This window comes from Odontesthes bonariensis, chromosome 23 (genome assembly GCF_027942865.1).
Source record: "Odontesthes bonariensis isolate fOdoBon6 chromosome 23, fOdoBon6.hap1, whole genome shotgun sequence".
Taxonomy (NCBI): domain Eukaryota; kingdom Metazoa; phylum Chordata; class Actinopteri; order Atheriniformes; family Atherinopsidae; genus Odontesthes; species Odontesthes bonariensis.
The window spans coordinates 13,875,280-13,898,578 of record NC_134528.1 but is presented as its reverse complement, the minus strand read 5'-3'; the positions used below and the strand labels follow the sequence as shown (position 1 = coordinate 13,898,578).

The following is a 23,299-nucleotide window of genomic DNA, read 5'->3' as shown; positions in this document are numbered from 1 at the left end:
CTGCATACTGTACCTCTGCCAATTCTGCAACATCCTTTGAGTGACTCGAATAATGAAATGTTTAGGTAATTGTATGAAGATATACCCAGTGACAGAACATAATGCTGATCAACTAACAGCAGCCATAATTTCTGGGAAAAACCTTCATTAAAACCATAAACGTATGCAGTTTAGAGAACTGTCAATTTACTACTTTCATGTAAATTCCTAGGAATATCTGCAAAATAACTTTTTCTGTCTTTATTGAAAACTCTGCTTAATAATAAATGGGTACATGTGGAAGTTCTTCTGCTTAAACTTCTCTAGTGTTGTGCTGAACACCTTCATTAACTTTGATTGGCTCTGAATACAATGTACATTCTTTATTAGGGTTAAAAGCTCTTCAAATACATATAAAATTGACTATGTGTTGCAATTTAATAGGTTCCAAGTGCATCTGCTGATACTTATAAACTTCCAGCTGAGCTTTCAGGTGTTGGAGTTTGCCCTGAAAATGAGAGTTTCCTCTTTATGGCTAAATTCTGCAGAGATAGAGGTTCACACTGTTCTTTGCTTGTACAGCAAGTTTTCAGAATTAATAGTCTTTCTGCTTTGGGTTTTCTATAATATAGAACACTTGGTCAAGGCTGCTGGAAGAAATCCTCTGCTAGATCTGAACTTGGGTAGTGCTGTGTTATTAGACAGAAGAATCACTGGATGTCCCGTTAGAGCATGAACATCTTGGACATAACAAAAATAACCAGGACCAAACTCTGTGTCCCTGAAGATGGTAGGTTCCTGTGTCCTGTGAAAGCGAGGCTGCTGTTGACTCTGGTCATATATCCTCCTGTTTGCTGTATGCTGTTTTAGCCACAGAACATATTATTTTGTTTGTTTTGGAAGGTTGTCTCCAGCTGAACAGTCTGGACTGCAAAAGAACAACTCACATGGCCCAACATGTAAGTTCAGCTAGATTGGCTGCCACAACATAGGACAGTGTGACTTTGTTCTGCAGCGGGGATGGCGTTACTTTATCTATTTGCTAATATTCTGAATTCTAACAGAACTTTTAAATATTGGCTTGTGAGTTTACAGAACACATCAAACCAAATATTGGATGCTGGTTAAAATGGTTTAATCCAATCAGGTGCTTTATGTCTTAGATACTTATTTCAGCGTAGGTGCAGAGTTGTGAACTGATCACACACAAAGGGATGGTGAACAAGGAACATCGTACATAATTTTCTTGTAAAAATTATTCCTGCACCTAGTGTGCAGTTAGACATGTCAAAAGCCACCTCCTCCATTAGGTTCTGACAACAAAACAACCAACAGGTGTTGAAGAAGTTGTGGACGTTATTCAGGTTTTGTTGGGTAAGGTTTGTTGAGTCAATAAGAATCATCAGTAAGAGGCCACAAAGACTGTTACTCATGTGGTTACAGATGCTCAAGATGGATACAGTATGAGACATTCGGCCCTAGCAAGAGATATTATACTGTTATCTATGCTGGACTTTGACGATTGTGTTGTGTGTTTAAATTGCTGCCATTTGTTGATGATGTCGTCTGGTCTGCTTCACTGAACCATGACTGGACAGTTTCTAAAAATAATTTTTAGTCTGTTACTAATGTAATCTTTGCTAACCTACAAAAACGCCCTGGGGAAGACGAAAAGAAAAACGTAGAATTAAAATTAAATGTCACATTCACATGTAAAGACAATGTTATTATAATGTAGGTGTAACTTTATTAAGTTTAACAGCTTCTACTTGCAAAATATCTTGACATAATTAATACTTCGTGGCAGCAAGTAACATTTTATCAAATCAATACCATTTTAATGAAAATAAAAAGGCATTAAGAGGACAGGGTGTGCAACTTTTCAAAGCCGAGACATTATATGAACTTTTAAGACATGTAATTTAAAAGTGCAAATCAAGTACAATGAGGTTCAACTTCAAACAAAAGTAAAACAAATGCAAGTTTTAGCTGAGCAAAACTTGGAATGCAAGAGGCTCCAGAGAAGGGAGTTTTTTTTTTTTTACACAAGAAAATTGCAGTCAAGTTCCTAAACGTTTGCTCCTTCATAGTTGGAACTGCCATACTTTGAGTTGCACAATGCATTAAACAATATCACATATTGTATGTTATAAAACAAAAATTCATTTTACTCTGAACCAGGTGTGCACAATTTATATAATATAAAAATAAAAAGACAAAAAATTCTTAGTTGAATAAATAATGCAGCACTTGACTCGAATGTAGTTTGTTTATTCAGAGATTATTCTTAAGTGCAGAGGGGTTTGAATGTGTTTTTTATATTCAAATCATGAAAATGTTTTCTCAAATGCAAAATAATTATTCACAACCCTTGCTAAAAGATTGGCGTTCTTGTGTTGAAAATGTAGAAGAGTGGGGGGTGTTATTCTGACCCGTACAATGGGTCAGTCCTGTTCAAGGGAAAAACATAGTACTGGATTGTTTTGTTAAATGCAAACTTAGACATACAAGTGGCACATACATACACATTCAGACAAACAGACGTACATCGGCAACCAGACGTGTTACAGTTTGTCTGGACCCTGCAAAAGGACACACAGGACAACACTCCTGGCAGGCACTGTTCACAGACATGGACAGTCAGAGAGCTTTAGAGGGGCACATACTTTTGTTTGTCTCGTGACTCCCTGCTTTTGATGCGGTTGGTGCGGTTGGTAGTTGGAATAGAGTGGACGGAGGAGCTCTTTTTGCTTGAAGAATGGGAAGAGTGAGAAGAGTGGGAGAGGCTGGTTCGAGACTGGCCAGCATTGTGGTCAAACTGCATCAGGCAGAATATCAGATCTGAGGGCACCAGTTCAAATGCATACGGCGGATTGGTGATGACATACCTAGAAAAGAAACAAACCAGATGTCAGGTCTCTTCTTAATGTAGAGAAAACATTTTTTGCCAGGACCCTTACTCACCGTTTGGTACACTGGCTTTGTGTACACTGGAGATGTGCGTCTCGTAACCGATAGATACCAAAACACAACATGTTATACGTTTTCAGGGCTTTACAAAACAGGTCACCATAACAGCCCCCATCCTGCAAGACAGTACAACAAAATACAGAAATTAGTATTGTGCAAAAAATCCAAAAACACTTTAAAATGTATTCATAGAAATTAACTGTATTGTAACGGAAAATTTATTGTAGTCTGGATGACAAGAATAAAAAAAATTATGAAAGTGATACCATTAACTGTTATCACATCCAAATCCATCACTAATTTGAAGAAAATCAACAAAAGGAAATACAAATTTATGCATTTCTTTGTCCACACACAAGTGTTTATTTGGTAGAATTGACTTACTGGGACAGACCTTTTCCCTCTTGATAACACTTAGCATAGTATAATTAGCGACAATACTGAGAACTAATGTCAGGGAAGGTCAGTACAGAGAAAAACTCTGAGTTTTTGTGACTGACCAGAGCTGGCATGTTTCTGGCCTGCAAGAGTTTTAGCTGTACGTTTGCCCATTACAGCTGTTAGCCAAAAAAAAATCTGTGGGTGGACTTTGGATCATGTTGTTGTGACACCCTCTGGTATAAGCTGGGCTTTAATGACAACATTCCTGTACAAAGGATCCACTGCCCTTTGGCTGATTGCTTTTTCAGTAACAGGGCTGTCTGTTGTTGGTGAGAACAAATCAACTCGCAGCTTTCCCAAAAAGTTTAATTTGTTTAGTTCCAACAAGATGACATCATATTGTATAGTGCAGAACTAAACTAAATGTACAGTATCCCTTTTTCTTATCTCAGCTATTTCACAGCTAACCCTTTTAGTCTGAATATTTTGACTGAAGACAGCTTCTTTGATGAAATAGGACAGAGATGACCTTAGCCCCTGGGCGACAAGGCCACTGACTTACCCCGAGGTCTGCAAAGGGCCCGTCGTACAAGGCCAGCTGTGCCACACGACACCTGTCCCTGTTTGCCAGGGTCTGCGGGGTGCTGTAGCCGCCCCGTAATGCATTTTCCTCCGCCAGCAGCCCCTCCAGCTCCGGTGTTGCCCCGCCTGTTACCAGCGTCCGGATCAAGGTGAGGATATTGTCATTGAAGTATGTCTGGAGGAATAAAGTGAAAGGGGGGGTAAATCCTTAAGCAAATGCCAAACGGTCACAACTGAACCTTCTGAAAGTGCCGGTCAGTTTGAAGAGTACCATCTAACCATGCTGCGTCACTGTGGAGAATCCAGTGAGATTCAGATTACATCTGTGCAGCTCAGGATTTTTTAGGTTAAATATGAGAAGAATACTTGAAAAAAGTCAGCCTTATCACACTGTCCTGTGCACTGTAGTTGCTACCTTTGTAATTTCTTCCGGTTACTGGTTTGCTGATTTTAACAAGAGGACATTGTCTACCCTTTTCTTTGCGCTGTAATCCCTTGTCTTCCACAGCTTGTACAGCACAGTGACATCTCCCTTGGCTGCTGACAGCACTATTGACTTGGATGATGGACGAGGGCTGTCCATTAGGTAGCATTACCTTTGTCTACACTGGAGCACACTTGAAGGCAGCTTTGTTCTAACCTCAATCAAACTGAAAGGCAAACAAATGAAGCCATCATACCTATACAGGTTACATTCTTGTCATTTATTGTTTTAACTGGAATGCTTTTTTTTTTTTTTTTTTTAAGCCGTGGCAGAGGTAATCTGCTCTTTGTACGGTTATCAAACATAAGACGTCTTTGCATTTTTCGGATCACTGCCTCTATAATAACCTCATTATATTGACAGATTTGTCTGTTAGCTTCATCGTTTCTGACTTACTGCACTCATTAAAGAGTCCAGCACGCTGACTGCGAATGCTGTCCCACAGGCAAAAGGCTGAGTGAGGTATAACTCTGTGTCTGGGTCGTCGTCATCATCTTGGTCCAGGAACTGAACGTTGGAATCATTTACTGTGGGGGCAAACATACATGTCATGAATGATACAAAACCTGCTTGTTTGTTTTCTTCACATTAAAACCAGATCACATGGAATTGTTTTTGATTTGAAAAACATGGACCAGGCGAATACTTGATTTACGTGAAAAAGAGGACACACAGTGGTTGTGCACAACAGGCAGTAGCTGCAGATATGGACTGTTTTAGGAATATATACATACATAATCTGACATGTTGTCCTTTAATATACTTATTTCCAAATTTAGACAAAACTTGTCTTTTATATTTAATTTAAATGACACAGCGTCTAGCTTGTGTATACAGTCATGTAGCCAACTTGCCTCCACCACATTCCATATCCAGGCCATTCATGCACACTCATGACACCATGCATATTGTCAAAGTTCCAGGCCTCAATTCAAAGCCCTTCTAAGGTCAGTAAACCTAATATGCTGTTGTTTGTCTTGTAAATCCAAGACAGAACTTCCAATTACTTGTACTTGCATGTCAGGTCAAATAAAAGCATCTCATTGCCCCAGAACCTTCTTTAAAGACATCTTTGAGCACAGAAACACATGCAGTAGCTGGAAGAAAGTAATGATGTAAAATGTAGTTGGAGAACTGCTCCTTCTGTGAGGACAGAAATAAATGCCAGTCATATCGACAGGGCTGAGATGAAAGAAGGGCACGGGCCAGAGAATGTGATCCGACAGAAGATGCTATGAAAACAGCCACAAGGACTTCTGGGGGATCAAAGGCCCTGTAATTCTTAGAAAAATAAAAGGGAGAAATTTTGCTTTGAGATAAGGGGCGAAAACAAGACAGGCAATTTTAACCAGAACCAAGGGTAAAATGTGCTCAAAGTGATGCCATGGGAATGGACTGAGCCTCTTGTGCAGCAAGAGAAATCAAAAGAAAGCTGATATGGAGGCAGCAGTTACAACACTGCAGTACAGGACAGAGGCACTTCTTACCCAGCTCAGTTATCATTTGTATGCCGGTCCCACTGCTTTTTTCCTGACTGAATGAAATCACAGGCAGTTTTTTGCCTGGCTTTGCTAATGGTGCTAGACAAGTGTTGAGGAAAAACAGTTACTGGTACACGTCAACAAGGGACAAACACACATAAAAGCTCCACTTTAAATACTGTTAAAAAAAGCGTCAACAGCATCTACTTGCAGAAATGATATTCTCAGATCTGCTTAACAAAATAAAAACATGCTGGGGTTAAAAAAGCATATCAGTTATCAGACACAAATATACAGTAACTATCATACCTAGTTCTGTTATGATGGGGATATTTGCTCCGGTTGTGACTGAGGTTTGCCTCACTAATCCATGGACTGGACTGTTTTCAGGAGAAGATCTGTCCATCCCTGGTGGCGTGAAGCCTTAATGGACACACACATTACACAAGTCACATCTGTTAATGCAATATTCAGTACTTCACCAGAGGATACAATCCAACATAGCAGCAAAAATAATATATCGTTTTTTTTTTTTTTTTTTTAATTTAACAATCAGTGGTAAAGCATCAACTTGAGGAGTTCAATATTGCTGTGTACTTGTAAAGAACCAATGTTTCCCTATGATTATGTTTACACAGAGGTGGGAACCTTTTACACACACAAAAGTATAGTGTGGAACTACAAAAGAACATAAGTGATGCAATATTGAATTCAAATTGACTTGACAGTCTTTGCTCTCTTCAAACTGACATGTAAGCACATTAAATCAGTGATGCTGTATGTATTATACATAGACCATGCTTTGACATCCATCACATACTGCTGAATAAGGCAAATGTGAGGCCATACATGTATTAGAGGAATAATGAAATTGGAAATTTTTCTCCTCTCTTCAGGGCAAATGATTTCTAAAACACAATGATCATTATTCAGGACCATCTGATGCCAACTGGGTGCTCCAGTTGTCATTTAGAAAGCTGTAACATGCTATATTAATAAGTTAACCACGTTATTTTTTACAAAGTCATACAAGAAACTAAACTGAATCCAAGGCAATGTTTTTGGGCCAATGATGTACATGTTGCCACCAATGAAGCTTGTGAGCAAACCAGTTGTTACAGTAACCTGAGGAATAGTCAGTAGGATTTACTGTCAAACACAGCAACAACAGGTCAGCCAGGCAGCACCCAGTGAGGAATATTCTCTGTGCCATGGCCTTGTCCCTTCCAGGCAGTGCAGTGAACTATGATAGGGCATCTTTACCTTGAGAATTGGCCTGCAAGACCCCAATGCTGTCGTCAAACTGCATGGATTTGATGTTGAGTGATGCCAAGATGCATTCTTTGTCCTGAAGTGATGCATCGTCAATATTGTTCTGATTGGCTGACAGGATGACACACATGTCGCAGAGGTTGATGTTGACAGCTCTCAGATCTGCCCTACTCAACGGTGTGCCCTTTGAGATACAGTGAAAGGGAAAATTTGTTATCTCACCTATGTGATACAAGAGATGAAGAGTTCTTAAACTTGAGACTTATGTGGACACCCCAATTTTTTCTTGTCAAATACTGTATGTGGTGACTGCAGCAAATGGTTGACCAAATGACTGATTTTGCTCTACTTACAGGCAGAATGGAGACTTTTGGGAAATTATGTAGAGTTTCCCACTCCCGCTTCAAATACTCAAGGGACCCGACAAACACGATGTGCTTCAACTCATGGTAGTGAAAGTTGCTTGCTCTCAGAGGCATTACAAAGTTTCGGAGGCCAATCAACGCCGATTTCACGTCTCCAAATATGCACACGACCACATGACCGCTCAGAACAGTCATGGCTGCCTCACTGCGGGTCTGCGAGGGAAAGAAAGGGAGGTAAAGTATTTTAATGTCAGAAATTTGGCATAAATTGGCCTTCTAGCAAATGTTAGTGCTTTATTCTTTTTCACTCAGCCTGTAAAATATATCATGCGGTTAATGATGGCAAAAGACTATGAAAGTAATTTGAAAAATGGCATATGTATTAGTACAAGAAATGCTGCAAATGACATGTCAAACACCTCATTACAAAGTGTTTAAGTGCCCTGTCAACCTCCGATGGTGCTTTGTCACATGGCACATCTGTCACCAGAAAGAAAAGTGTCAAGGACAAATGACGTGTGCCGAGTGAAATAGCAGGACCCACCAGAATGACCTTCTCGATGTCTTTGGATGGGCACCAGTGAAACATCCCTGTGGAATCGTATTTCTTTATGTTCTCGTCCATGCTCTCAATCTGCTCGCTGCCTGGGATGAGGAGCGGGTCGTGTCTGATGGAACAAAAAGACAAGAGGTAGGGAATAAGAGAATATTACCACACTCTGTAGCTGTGTATAAGATGTCTTTGACTCCATTTCAAAAGTACAAGTTAATATTTTGCTTATTCACAAATAGATCAACAGAATACATCAAATTTACAACCAAGTCCCTAGTACTCGTAAAAAAAAAGAAAGGTTGTTCCTGCTTTTTTTCCTCCTATTTGCTCATTGCTGTCAGAGGCCATCTGCAGAAATGCCAACAAAACTGCCATGTCATCAAGCAGAGTGACATCAGCAGCAGCAATCAGGCGGAAGGAGATGGCAGCAACACACTGTGTTGACTGGCAGGAGCAAGGAGATGCAATTACGCCCCCTTACTGCATACAGCTTCTGATGTTGTGTGCTGTGAGGTAAAAGCTTTAACAGACCAGACTTTAAATATTTCAACATTTTGCCCAACCATATTTGCTTTCCAAAGTGAAGAGTATTAATGTTTAAACAGACCATCAGAACTATAAAACCTAATTTTACTGAATGTAGTGGTAAGCTTCAAGCCACCCAGCACTGACCACTAAAGACGTCTTGCAACATGAGTAAATGCGGTTGGACCGCACTTGTTCTTCTCAGAGACAAAAAAAAAGTGCGTTTTTGGGTTTCTTTTTAGTTAAGTTTAACAGTCATGTGAACCCTTAAGGTCACTTAATGTTTTTTTTAAACATTGATGTATTATTACAGAGCTGTACATGTATGCTATGTTATGACCATAACAACCCAAGGTTATGGATGATATCAGGCAAAAACCTGACACATATTAACCAAAAATACTTTTTAAAATGAAATTTTAACAATAATTTGCTTAGAATAATGGATATGGAGAAAAACAAAAAAGCAAAATGAAAATGCAATATGATTTAAACGTAAATAAGTGAACAACAATATTAAGTTGCTGCCTAATTATAAGGTATCCAATTTAACAAATGTTCATTCCCTTAAGCTGTGGATGGAAGTGAACACAAAAAACATTAACAAAAAAATGTCAAATTGCCAACCAATTCACAAGACCAGCCCAGTAGGTGAGTACCATGTCCTACCCAGCACAATTCCCTTTGCACTAAATCGACTTTGTCAGATTCAGAGCACGGTTAAAGATGTTATCCTCTGAAAACCCAGACAGCAGCCTTCTATCCGAGTCCAAACCCTCTAAATTACTTCAAGTCTTTTCCACATAAGAGGAGCATCTCTAATCCATGTGAGTACTCTAAAAGAATGCCACCTTAAGTAACATGTTAAGTATGCATGAAAGTGTCAGTTGAATCTACCATCCCTCGGGCTGTAAGAGACTGAAGCTGAAAAAACTCGCCTTTGGGCTTATATACCCTGAGGCAAGACCTGGATGTCCTTTCAAGAATGGACGTAACTTGATAAGAAATTTTCTCTTCTGCCACTTTATACCTCTCAGACTCTGATCTGTGAATGTGGATTTATTTTGACACAACACAATGTGTGTGCATTGTATTTTGTACTTCAAGTAGTATCTTTTAAAAAGTAAACATTTGTGAATTTAAACATACAGTAGTTGTGCAATAACTGTGATATCATATGTATCGCCAATAATATATAAATAAAAACAATATGTAGTGTAAAAAAAAATAACTAACTATAAGTAACTACAGCAATGCATCATGGCCTGTTTTTCAGGCACAAAATAGGCCCATGTGCTGCTTTAGGTTTCTAAAGGCTGTTTAAGGAAAGGGCCAACAAAAAAAACTCGCTGCTGTTCCTCTTTGGTAATTTAAACATGCCAGACAGCGGCGGCTCTGCCCCGCATTGGTGTGTGTTCCTACATATCAAGCCAGCATTGCGGAATCAGTTGAGTGTGGACAGCATCGTTGATTAGAGCGGTGTGTTCCCTGATGCCAGGTTGTCCTTACTCATACATCCCATTCCAATGTAACTCTGTTACCACATCCTTTGCCGGCTCAGAGGCATATAAGCAGCAGATGAGCTGTAACCCCCTGTTCCGTCTTTGTACTTTCACACCGATGCGTAACAAAGGTGCATCAGTCTCAGCTTTAAAAGGCGTGTGTGAAAAGGCCTTTTGGCTTCCTCCTGATTATCTCCACTAGACTGCACAACCCAGTATACAAATATGTCCGTCTGTTGCAAACAAAGCAAGGGTTGTCGGTACCAATCCCATAGGCCTGATGTGAGCTGATGGGCTTTTGTATTTTATTTGTAATACGACCATTACTTTTTGATCTTTGCAGGGAACGATGAACACCAGTTGCATAGTTTACTACAGATGAATGAATGCTTATATTGCTCATTGCACATATTAGAAATATAGTGCACATATTAGGTGTTTAGTTTTTTTTTTTTCATGCTGCTACATGCTTTTCTTTTCCTGTTGGGTCTATTTAATTGCTTTGAAATAATTTTGGAAATTTAACATTTAAGATAACTGGCTACATGTCTTCTAGTTGTTTTAATAATAAAAGTATTGGATAATATTGGAATTTAATTAATTAATAATTATTACAAATACTATGCTTTGAAAGTACCAAGCAGTCACACAGTGAGAAAAAACAGTGTCCTGTATGTTGGAAAAATATGCATCCACAATTTTAACCGTGAGGGGCCTAGAAATTCTCACCTCTACCAAACATATAGAATGTTCTACAACTGTAGTGAACTGGGAAGCAAGAGGCAGCAAATGGGTTAACCAATTATCAACATTCAAAATCAACAATCAAAAATCATTCTCCATCACTTTGATTGTATTCTACGGTATCACCAGCTTCTGTTGAAGTTCTAATAAGAGTGAAACCATTTAGAGGTTTTACACCTTGGCTACACATTTAATCAAAAGTCAAATGTTTCACTACTCATTCAGTGGAGCCGCTGTCACTTCAGTTTGTCCTTGTGGAGATGACTGGTGAGGCAGAGCTCTGCCAGGATAGCTATCGCTCACTGTCAGCCATGACGGCCTGTCACTATCCTACACCGACAATTGCCTCAGCAGTGCTTTAGCAGACATGACGTGTATGTCAAGGCGCTCCGATGTGACCAAACATGTTTTGACATCCCACAGTTAGATGCGTCTTATGACCCATCAAGGAGCCTGTGGAAATGGTGTTAATTTCAGTGAGGTCGTCATTGCTAAGCTGCAGAGAGGACTTGTTAGTTTGCTTGAACTAGTAGCGTAAATGTCTCCTGGAAACATGTGATCACTTTTTTTTGTGGTTTGCTTCATGACACAGTGCAGAAGCGTCTGTGGGCGTCTTATCTGTGTTCTCCTTAAAAAGTCAAACTGATCGGCAGCATAATTCACTACTTAAGTTCTATTGTAACACGTTTTGACAAGACTTCACACATCATGACTGCAAAACATAAGGCCAGGTGTCTTTTAGAGGAATGTAATGTCAGCTGAGAAAGACAGAAAGTTGAAAGCAGACATGCACATTATGTAGATCTTCTATTTCAGCATCCCTGCACTGGTTTACTAAACCTTACACAAGCCATGGGGGCTGGAAAAGTCTTTGAAAACCCTCCCATCATGCAAACTGACAAAGACTGGCTCTTCAAAACCCACAGCCAATCTGTTGATCATTACTTATTTACAAAGGCCTTGAGGCCGCAGGTCCTGTAAAAACACATTTGATATAGTATACACCCAGATGTTTTTTTACTCTGCTTGTTGCAATGAAGTATCCCTTAGGCTACCACAGCGAATCCCTCTCTAGCGTGTAGGCAACAGGCCCTGAATGGAATAACGCATCCACCTGCATTGCAGTGTATTAGCCTGGCAAGTAGATAGATCGGTTTGGTGGGTTGATATTTAGCTGATGGCTATAGCACTGGAAGAGCCTGGTTTTGTTACCCAAGAGTCTGGAAATCACCTGCAGCGATTCAACTTGAACACCACTTTGAAGCAAATCAAACACATGAAAAAACAGAGGCCACAGATCAAAGGAAATGCCTCCTGATGCATATAGACACTTATTTATTGTACGACAAAGTCTCCTTCATAAGCACCGTTATATTGCTGATCTGTGCTGTATCTTAAGCTACTAAACATTAAAGACATGTGCGTTTGGCTTTCATATGTCAAACAAATAGCAGCCACATTTGCAATGGGAACATAAAGTCATCTGTCAGTTTTAATTCATTCCCATCTGTACAGTATCACTTTGTATACATCAGGCTGCAGGTCGTCCCTGTTGCATGGCCTCCTTATAACATGGCACTTAATGACAGTGACTATTACTATTATCATTCTTGTAATGGGCTTTTGTTGAATAACAGCGTTATCTCCAGTCAAGATCAATAAGCTCTGATTTAATTTCATGAGACAAGATAAAAGCAAGGTAGCATTTGAATTCGCCTTTCAATGTGATGATACATATCATCCATGGCCTCAACGTGCTGAAAAGACCTCAGAGGGATCCGACAATAGATGAATAGCCTTGGGCTATCTATCCTTTAAAGCCTCTCTCACTGCCTGGTGCTGTCATTAGTGCTGCAGTCTCTGGGTGTCACATGAAACTTTGTGGCAAAGAGCACCTCTGCAAGTCTGGCATGTTTTCCATGAAAATATGAGCATAAAAAAAGTTCTTCAAAATGTTCCCTGTAATATACTGCTGTCCTACCTCATTATCTTCGGAGAGGAGTTTGGGGAATTCCTCATGCCTCCATTACGTTGCTTCTTTTTGGGAGATAGTGCTGACTGTTGGTCCTCTTCAACTGCAACAAAATGTAGTGATGTGAGGCAGGGGATAATCAGAGTATAAGCAAAAAGTACTCAACAGTGACAACAAATGACACAGCACAATTTGAAGGAAGTAAATTCAAAGGGATAGTATGCATACAGAGACGGAGTGAAATGAAGGTGTGTCAACAAGATGGAGTGGTCAGAATACTTTAGTGTGTAGCAGACAACAGTCCAATATTTGAGTAATGCAGACAGGAAACATTAGCACATGATTTGCATGGCTGTCTATGGAGATGCAAACATGCAATAGTGCCATCATCAATCATCATGCTGACAGCTAAAGTCTAATCCGTAAGGTTTTTACTCACCCAACACTAAACCAGAAAACTGCTGTAATCCACATGTCAACATTTCTATCATTAAGATAATGCAGCACTGCTAATACCTTAAGGGCTATTAGGATACTGTCATTCTTTTAATCCCTTGTTAGTACAAATTTACTCTTACCTAGAATTGGAAACTTTTGTTACTAATCCCTTATATTCCCATTTAATTATTGTAATATCAAGGATCCAGCACCACAAAATTAGGCTGAATTTGTGCCAATACTGAATCCCGTCTCAACTGCTGTTTTTTTTTTTTTGTCTTTGAAGCGATGCCCTTGGCTCATAATTAGGTTGGTCCTCATGCCAGAGTGATTTATGCAAGGCTGATATGGCCCTCGGACACTGTCTTTATCACTTCACCAAACTGCGCCGAGTTCTTCATGGGGAGCGAAAGGATAGGCTTTAGCCACGGGTAAAGTAATCAGGCAAACATTTTCACAAGCTAACATTATGGCTGAGGAAAATAGCACAACTCTGTGGCATTAAGCAGATAAAAAATAAATACAAGCAACAAGAAAAACGTTTTGCTAATAGCGCTAACAGTCATCATTCAGTGGGAATGGTTTATTACAGGTTGTTTAAAAAAACGATTAAGTGTCTTATTTTCTGTTGGTCCATGCTGTGAACAGGTCTTTATTACTTATTTTATTCTTCAACAAAGGAGCTGCAAGAGCTTTCATTAAAATTAATATGATCTCAAAGATCATGCTCTTCTGCAGATGAGCACATAGTTTCCAGCAGTGATAGCATGTCTAGGACTGACAACATAATGGAAAATGTTGAAGTACACAGGGCCTTCAGTGGAAAGAGACACTTCAACACTCGGGCCCTTCACATCTTGCTCGTCCTGTTCAATATTTAATGTTTCACAGCTGACAGCTGCACACTCTGGGTCATTAGTAAAGAATGCTACACATGCAACCACTCCAGGCTGGCAAGCACATGCTTTGGTTGTGCTGTTGTTGAGTATAGGCCTGCCAAACACACCAAGGGTAGGTAAAGAGGGGGGGGTGGTTGGCCCTTACACTGCCTCTGACTGAGTGTGGCGTTATTGGAGCGACCGGAATGGTATCTGTATTTCACCGGCAGGCTACGCGCCCGCTGGAGATGGTTGGCCTCTTCTGCCGCGCCTCGCAGCCTGCTGACCTGGGCCAGGTCTCCGGAGCCCATGAGGCTTAGTCTCAGAGCAGAGCGCTCAGTGGGGGGAAGTAGGCTTCCCTTGCGGTTGTTCACCAAGGGGACCGACACAGCAGCAACTTTGCTGTGGGGCCCCCGACAGACCTCGCTGGCAGAGTTGTGGCTCAGTTTAGCTGACTTGTACTGATAAACTGACGATCGGATTAGGGGGTTGTTGTTTACTGCTAAATGAAGAGGAGTCAAAATCAGCAGTTATACAAGGTACTCTGCTTTTTGTGTCAACTTAACCAAATCACAAAACACCATAGTTTTCCACCCAACTCTGCCAACCTGACAACTCTGGAATAAGGTTTAGATGTTTTGAGATGGTCATCTTAGATTCCTATCTTTAATCCGTAATTTAATGTAAAAGTTGCTCATATAAACTCCATAGATGATAATCAACCATGATGATAACATGGTTTTTAGGAAATGTGTTTTTTTTTTTGTTTTTTTACCTGTATTGTGTTGATTGGAGGCAAATTTGTCAGAGAAAGATATTCAAAATAAAATAACTAAAAGGAGAAAATAATACTGTGATATGGTGGTTTTGTGATTTGAGAAACACAAGACAGGATTTAAAATGACTTCAATACAACCTGCAGTGTGTGCTGTATGTGAATAAAACATATTGTGACTCTTATTATGATTAAAGGACAATCACTCGTTTTGGGGGATAATTCTTTCTGGCACAAGAATGCTAATGGATGAATAATAAAAAAAAATCTCATTCTTATTTAACGCCACTTTACCAGTTCATATAGCCACTACTGAAATGTTCTATTTGATATTTATAATAAACATGAATTAATAAACATGGTTTCAGGTGTTTCAACAATTGTTGTGCCACAAGAACAAGGAGGTGACAATGTGGATTAACAGCCACAAGCTGCCGTACGCATTGTATGTCTGGTGGGGGAGGAATGTATTCAGTATCTGCTTCTTTTTTTTTTTTTTATATCTAGGAGGTAAAACTGGTGAAGATAAAACAGATAGAAGAGGCACACTTCTTTAGTTAAAAAATGTCTTGAAGCTAAAACTGGAGAAGAGAGATGATTATTTCAACAGTCAGCTGTCTAGCAGATTATCCTCCCTATTTCAGACCTCCTCAATTCATCTGGCCCATGTCAAACATGCACAGCACTTCTCGGGGACAACACAATGTGGCAGATTTGCTGCCCATCATAGATCCTGTTAAAGTGGACGACACTCGGCTAATGACTGAACCAGAATTGATAAAGTATTAGATCGGGTCCTCTTTTTTTTCCTTTTTAAAATCTTTGATGCCTCTATTGTATTTTGCAGAGATTAATCGCCATGATATGTGCTTCAATACATTTATTTGAAATGTTTATTTAATATGTTGAACTACGCAGGGATTTAATGTATCTAACACTCACAGTGAAGCAGTAGCACCATCTACTGCTGAGCTGTAACTGATACCTAAGAAAAAGACACATTTTCCTAATGCTTTGCATGTGAAATACAGCGATGGATGATGTCAGACTGGAAAGTGAAATACAACAGGTTAGAGACAGCTCAAGTAATGATAGCTGGGAATGCACATGTGGAAGTGTTAGAGACATGTGACTAAAGAGAACATGAAAATGAAAACTTACTTGATTTGATATATCCATTATAGCTATTTTTAGCTGAGAAAAATGAAGAGACGGATGAGAGGTTACAGGGAGAAACAGATTGTAATGAAAGCAAATTATAAATGACAACAGTGAACTGAAAGCTGAGGGATTTCTCTTTTAAGGCACAGGGAAAATAGGTCTGTCTTGATTGTGGACAAACCAATGAGAATTAAAACAGGTCAGCTAGGTTTACAATTTTTACCACTATGGTAAGTGATTTTAAACAGTTAATCATCCTCAAAGGCACATCTGAGGTGATACAGCAACTGATTTGTCAAGACAAGAGAGGACTAGTTAAATTAATTAAATGAGTCTAACAACTTTGAAGAATATTTCAATTATTAGTCTTTAAAATGTCAGAAAATTTTGAAAAAAAGCTTAATACAAATGTAAAATCTGATCTCTTAGAATTAGTCACGCGAGCAGTTCAAACTCAAACATGTGCACTATTAATATAGTATTAGGTAGGTCCTAACTATGGTGCCTAATAAAAATGATCAAAGGCTTTGGATTAGATATCTAGAAGTACTTGACCATGAAAATATTCAATACATGGTTGATATAGCAATACTAACAACGTGCTTTTGTCTACAGGGTTTATTGTTTTTTTGTGTTTTTCCCAACATCTGCTTTTCCGATTCCTCAGCCCTGCCTGAGACACCCTGCATGGATGCATGCAACTTTCTGCGAGTCACTTTTTGGACCCGTGAATCCCACACTTGCTCATTAATGACTTATTTCAACCCCTTGCTCACAATAAAGGTCATGCACTGAGCTTAAGGCAGGACAGTGACAGCAATGTTCAAACAGGGACCTTGCTGGTCCTGGCATCTGTCGCCTGCAATCGGAGGGCGCGAGCAGAGTCACAGGACTAACAGGCTAGCATCTGTCCCACAACAAGAGGAAAGCAGAGGGGCGGGGGCACTCTACTGCCTGGTGGTTAGAAACTGTCAGGCTGAGTTTCATGACAACCGGTAGCACTCCAAAAATGAAAATGCAAACATAATTTCCATGTCAGACCGTATAAGGCCTTGCTCCATACGTCTCCCACACAGTGTCGACAGCAACTCTGGAGCTATGCTCAAGCATAGCTAGCCAGGCGAAGCTTACAGCGCACAACCCTGGAAGACATGTTGAGGGGTGGAAACGCCAAGAGATGCTCAACCACACACAGAATAGTCTTTGATCCAGAAATATTCACTAAAACTGTATGACAGTCTGCAATGTTTTCCAGCAAATTGTATCAACTCGCTGCAACATCAGACACATTCTTCATGCCTGCTGCGATACATCAGTACAAAACCCTCTGGCGTTAAACGGGAGTCACACTTGAATTAAGAATCCCTGTGAAGACATTTCTTTAAAATCCAATACATTCAAGCAGTGCGCTACTTTAATTTATTCCTCCGAACTCTACGACATCATTACATTCCTGTTACTGCACAATTCAATCAAGGTCATGACACTAAAAGCTAAAAACTACATCCTAAAACTTTCTCCGCTAAATGTGTCGCAGATTTTACCCCCTGCTTGTTTAAGCTTTTCATCTTAATTTAATAAAACCACTACATTAAGCACAGTATGCATCACACTCATAAATCCTCTCAGGTGCTCTCAAGATTTAATATTCTGAATGTCATCTTCATATAAAAATATATATTCTGTTCATCCATTTCTGCAGGATACTGTTGTCACATATTTTGCTTAAATAGATGTTATTTGGGTTATTTTTGAAAAGATTAAGTTAACATGGCATCATTATTGTATCCAAAAAAAAATCTGCGGAAAGGCATACAAATTCTACAACAGTGCTCCCAAATTGAGTTTGCATTGTGAGCTTTGCTCTAGGGATAAATAGTTGTAAACTTCTCATCTCTGACTTTGATAAATATGTTGTTGAGGTCACTGGAGGGAGATTTACTTTTAGATTTACTTCACACTGTAAAAACTTGGCATTAGTGATCTGGTGATCTAATTCAAACCACAGTTAAATTTCACATACTCAAAACAAAATACCAGCAAAACAGTAAACCAGCATGCAACACAACAGCTAGATGTCACCTCAAAAGGTTAGCAACACAAAGGAAAGAGCACCAGCTGACTGAACGAAATCATGAGACTAAAGCAACATCTATATCGATGACAGTGAAGACACAGCTGCTAGAGCTAGATAGCACACAAGCTGAAGACACGCTGCATTGTAAACACAGTGCATGTCACAAACACGGAAGAGCACGTCATGGCGACAACTTACAGGCACGTAACGTGGCTGAGCAATCATTAACAGAGAGAGCAGAGAGTGGGATGTCCCGTTGAGGGGCGTCCAAGTTACAACGCACATTAACCGGCATGCTAGAGCAGTCCCGCTCTGAGCAGCCGCAATCAAAACAACATGCCAGTCTCATTTTCTTGTAGGCGGTCGTCTTGGCTACAGTCATCGATTCAGACGAGAGGAGAGGAAGAGCAGGTTAATTTAGAGGGTTGTTCTGGAGGAAGAGTGGACAAGGGTAGACAGGGCATAGAGGAAGACTGCTGCTGGGATCCACAAGATAAACTGATGTGACAATATACTGTCACCAGATTTAAAATAAAAGTCTATTTTTTGTGCTTTTTATCCAGTTTCCTTCAGTCGTCGGACTAGTGTAAGAAAAGTTATATCATCCTGAATTGTGATACCAGCAGAAAAACAAAAAATATATATATATTTCTTGTGACTCCCTAAAAAGGACTCCTTCAAGATTATGCTCCATTTGTGAGGAGATATATTTGAGCAAATGTTATGGTTTCATTTTACTGTTCTCATAACAACAGTTGGAATATGCAAGTGCAGCCAGAAAGGCCAAAAGAGGCCATAAATTTCTTTGACATGACTCAAATAACATGTGCTGAACAACAAATTTGCCATCTGTCCACAACATCCCCGATATCAGACGAAACTATGCAGTGATCTCAGGGAGTTACATAATCCCTGTTTATAAGTGAAATGACTGATTCCTTTTATCGACGCAGTTAAAATGAAAAATAATCCTCATTTGTCATGCCAGTGGAATTCTAGCTGTTGCGCATCTTGCATGGATGTTGTTTCTCATAGGTCAGCAGAGACACCTGGTGGTGAGCTGGAGAATTACTGATTCAGACAATAATACTTCAGGGATACTGCAATACCCCTCCCCAACAAAAAAAAAAATCTTCTATCATTTTGTGTTTCCACAACTGCTATTATCGCTGATATATTTTGAATGTTTTAACATTCAATTTAAAAGCGACATGCACACAACAACAAGAAGGGGTCCAGGCAGCATAACACATTGTACATGCAACATTTACACTGCAACCAAATAGGTCGCGTTAGTCGGGTACAAGTAGCAGGCTGTGTTTTCGAAGGGGAAACAAATCCACGTTACTCACAATATATCACTATTAAGTGATTTTTTTTGTTTTATTTTGTTTTTTGAGACACGAGTGCCGATTTCCCAAGCAGCAGGAAAAGAATACATCAAATGTGAAGGTTAGGTGTTGGTTTTAATGTTTTTACAACAAGACAAACTGAAGCGAATCCAAGTGGAAGAAAAACGAAGTGGCAAATTATGTTTTCAAAGTCTACAAACACGTGAGCAATCCAAGTACCTGTGGTGTTAACAGTCTCTCTGGATGCATGTTAGCATCACAAAGTCATTAATGCATTGTAACAATAAACACAGCTATTGTATTACAGAGAATAGAGCATACATCCGAACAAAATACAAACAAAACACACATTTAGGCTGAATTCCCAGACAGTCGGAGGAGATTGAGTTCTCATTCCTCATTTTTTATATTTGGAGGAAAGCAAACATGTAAATAACAAGGATGTGAAAATGACAACTACATTTAATTATATAAAAAAGCAGAGATTTATTGTAAAACACAAACTATCCAGCTGTGGAGACAGCTGGAGGCTGTGTTTTATTGTTTTGGTTAACTGACCCTTAAAACAGGGCGGGTATTTGTATCATTCATAGAAGTTTGAGTGGCTGCGGAAAGAAATCTGATGATCTCTCTTCATGCAGAAGTTACAAGGTTTCATGGAGTAAATAATTCATGCAGAAACTGAGTGGTTTGGACACAGAGTATGTAAATACACCATTACACACGCTACTCAGAGTAGCCTCACTTTAGCCTGTGCAGGAATATTAATGAGGTCAAGTAACTCAAACAGTGTGTTTATGTGTAATCACTTACATTTCTTGCATCCACATTTCTTTATCCTTTTGGGATCAGTTATGTCATCGTGACAGGCCTTACAGTAAAACAGAGCTCTGTGGAAGAAATACAAGAACACTATTTAAGACTACTTGTTTATATTTGAAGTGAAGTGTTTTCAGACATATCTTCACTAGGTCAGCATATGTTTCCATCTAATTCTCAACAACGAAGGGCCAAACCACGTTCTGAACGTATTGCAAATGCATGGCCCTGTATTAAAGGAGTCTGGATACCAAACTGGCCAGCCTGCAGTCTAGATCTGGAGCCAGATGCACCAGCCTGATTTCCATTCCCATCTTAGACATAGCTGGTTGTAGACCCTCACCTAATTATTCACTCGAATATATAACATACCGGCATGTGTGTTGGAAAAGGTGTGTGCATGGTTTTGTTAGTATATGTTGTTCATGCATCTGCCAGAAGAAAAGCTGATGCAACACAGTGCTCCCAACCATTCTGAATTATGTTGCTGGCATCTAAAAAAAATGATCGAAGTATGTTTACATTTTACAAAGCATTTATGGAAAAGAGGTTGTGTGTCTTGTATAGTATTGTGCAAAACACTTGGCTCATTTCTATATGTGTTGCCAGGACAACAGGATATAGGTGCAGAAATGTATTGGAAAACAGCAAACATTAATGAAAATGCAGTATACAAGGCAAAACCAAAGAAATTGAAACAAAATAATGTCTTTATTTAACATTTGGTACTTGGCAAGTTATCTGTTATGTGTAGACATAACTCTGGTTCTTCCCTGGGGTTAGGTGCTTTTTTTTTTTCATGCTTTATTAATTCATAGATCAGAGTTGACCAGATTATACAAAAAATAAATAAATAAATAAATAAATTCGCCTGAATATGGTTGGTACAAGGGGTGGACTGAAAATCAGCTAAAAAGCAGCCACTGTCTAGTCAGTCTGTCTGACCTTCAGAAAGTCTTGAGAACTATTGATCAAGACTACTTAAAAAGACTGCAAATAAATCAGTGTACTTTGAAGCAAAATATAAAGAAATTACATTGTAAAGAGATGGAGATACTGTAGAACATGCAAGGCAAGATATATACACAGTTTAATCTCAGGCCTCATTTATTACCTCTTTACTTCTTTGGCGTCACTGGCAATGAAGAAGCCCAAGGTCCCCTCCTGCATTTTCACGTGGTTTCCAGGGTTGATAAGAGTGCTGAGAGGATTTGTAGACCAAAGATGTCAAAGCAGTAAGTTATATCACAGAATTTGCCAGGCTTCCCACTAATCACTGGCAGGGATACATGGTGCCAAGAGTGGTTGTTGCAACTCATTTGGCAGGATAGCCTCTGTTTATTAAATTAAGTTGATGAAAGCAGATTACAGACACTATAAAATGTATAAAGGAGCATCAGTGCATTAGAGAATCGACCAAAAAGAAAGCTTCTGCTGTGCTTCATGAGGCCAACTGCCACCGTGACATTAATTTGTCAGAGAATGCTGTGATGTCTGTAATTAAACCAATTAGGATGTCAATTTTCTCACATTTTGTGGAGCAACTGTTTGCAGTCAAACGGTGAGGCTGATTTAAAGTAGCTGCAGCTCTGAAAGCAAATACTGACGGCTAACATGCTTGCATATAAATCAATTAAATTTGATGACGCCTACAGCCCCCCCTCCACTTACCTGCATTCCCTTATATCAGATTTGTACTCTATAGCTATCAGCAGCAGTTTCAGCTTCACATAGCAGAGTCTGCAAAACAGAACATGAATACAATTAGAAAACAAACAGGCTCAACATTTGCTGTTTACTGATAACCTTAGAAAGCAACTTTTTCTCCAACTTTGATACTTAATTTATATTTCTAAAACTGAAAAGCATTTCCACCCACTTCTAGTTGATATGAAAATACAAGGCAAATGTAGAATTATATAAGCTCAGAAGCTTATATAATCCTCATGGTATTTATGGCATTATCTACCATGTTTTTTGGGGCTGCAGTTTTTTCCCGTTTTTAAGGACTGAAAAAAATACCTTTTGATTTAAACATTAAAATAAAACTCGACACAATTAATTGTTGCTCTGACAAATAAAACCGTGACATGAAACAACAATACAAATACCTACCGTGATGAAAAGCATTATGTGTAAATGCAAAGAAACCATGAATAAACAAAACTATACCAAGCAGAAAATAATCCAAATAGTTTAAAGTGCTTACTCGCAAATTACTGGGAAGGACAAACCCACAAAGGCACTTGACAGGTACTCTGTGTACATCTCATTGGCTACCCCTTCAAGGTAATACTTCTGCCATGTGTCCTCTTCAATCTACAATAAAGAAACAAGTTTGTACTGTTACAAAAGAATAATGCAAGTTTTCAGTTTTCTTTTCTCAAAGGCGTTCCGGCTCACTCACCGGATGCTGTACACAGGACTCATCTGGGATATTACGATTATCTTTATGACCAACTTAACTTTTGAACTGCGGTTACCTTGATGAAGGACCTCATTGAGAAAAGGTTGGCCAGCATGGTGGAGAGGCCCTGAGCCAGACAGCTCTGAGCGATGAATCCAAGCTTCAGTTCTGCAAGGCAAATGGCGTCGTCTCCCTCCTTCCAGTTCCAGCTTGGGATGTTCAAAAGATGAGCCTTTAGTAGGCAGAGAAAAAAAAAGAAAAAATTTACTCGCTACGACATGTGAAGAGAAGATGCAAGTTTAACAATAAAATAATTCACATGTGACTACAGGAAATTGACGAACACCGACCTTATTGTGGTACTGCAACATCTGAGTGATAATTCTGATCTTTGGATGGTAGTTCTTGATAGAGATTACCCTGAAGCAGGACAAAAAAGAAAAAGAAAAACAAGCGGGTTACTGCATTATTCCGTTAAAAAAAAATAAAAAAAATGCATGAGTTTTGACACGCTCCAATTGTCGCTTTTGGCTCTTTAAAAAGGAAAAGTGAGCACCAGGGCCAGATTCACCTTCTTCTCCA

The 23,299-nt window shown here is 39.3% G+C and overlaps 1 protein-coding gene across 16 annotated transcripts in view; it reads right to left on the bottom strand.

Annotated features, from left to right (window-relative positions):
- Positions 1-23,299, bottom strand: part of LOC142374245 (calcium-activated potassium channel subunit alpha-1a-like) — an 89,413-nt gene that overhangs the window by 3,516 nt on the left and 62,598 nt on the right. For 4 of the 16 annotated variants that reach the window (XM_075457808.1, XM_075457809.1, XM_075457813.1 and 1 more), the window contains 18 exons: positions 23,068-23,137; positions 22,794-22,949; positions 22,520-22,629; positions 21,982-22,050; positions 21,425-21,511; positions 20,305-20,381; positions 18,338-18,511; positions 16,063-16,095; positions 12,820-12,913; positions 8,059-8,182; positions 7,503-7,727; positions 7,141-7,333; positions 6,187-6,300; positions 5,884-5,976; positions 4,793-4,923; positions 3,893-4,087; positions 2,944-3,065; positions 2,646-2,867 (listed from right to left, as the gene is read on the bottom strand). In XM_075457808.1, the coding sequence (XP_075313923.1) occupies positions 2,646-2,867; positions 2,944-3,065; positions 3,893-4,087; positions 4,793-4,923; positions 5,884-5,976; positions 6,187-6,300; positions 7,141-7,333; positions 7,503-7,727; positions 8,059-8,182; positions 12,820-12,913; positions 16,063-16,095; positions 18,338-18,511; positions 20,305-20,381; positions 21,425-21,511; positions 21,982-22,050; positions 22,520-22,629; positions 22,794-22,949; positions 23,068-23,137 (2,289 nt within the window). The remainder of the gene's footprint in view (positions 1-2,645; positions 2,868-2,943; positions 3,066-3,892; positions 4,088-4,792; positions 4,924-5,883; positions 5,977-6,186; positions 6,301-7,140; positions 7,334-7,502; positions 7,728-8,058; positions 8,183-12,819; positions 12,914-16,062; positions 16,096-18,337; positions 18,512-20,304; positions 20,382-21,424; positions 21,512-21,981; positions 22,051-22,519; positions 22,630-22,793; positions 22,950-23,067; positions 23,138-23,299) is intronic. The other 12 variants (XM_075457819.1, XM_075457820.1, XM_075457821.1 and 9 more) reach the window with 7 other exon arrangements.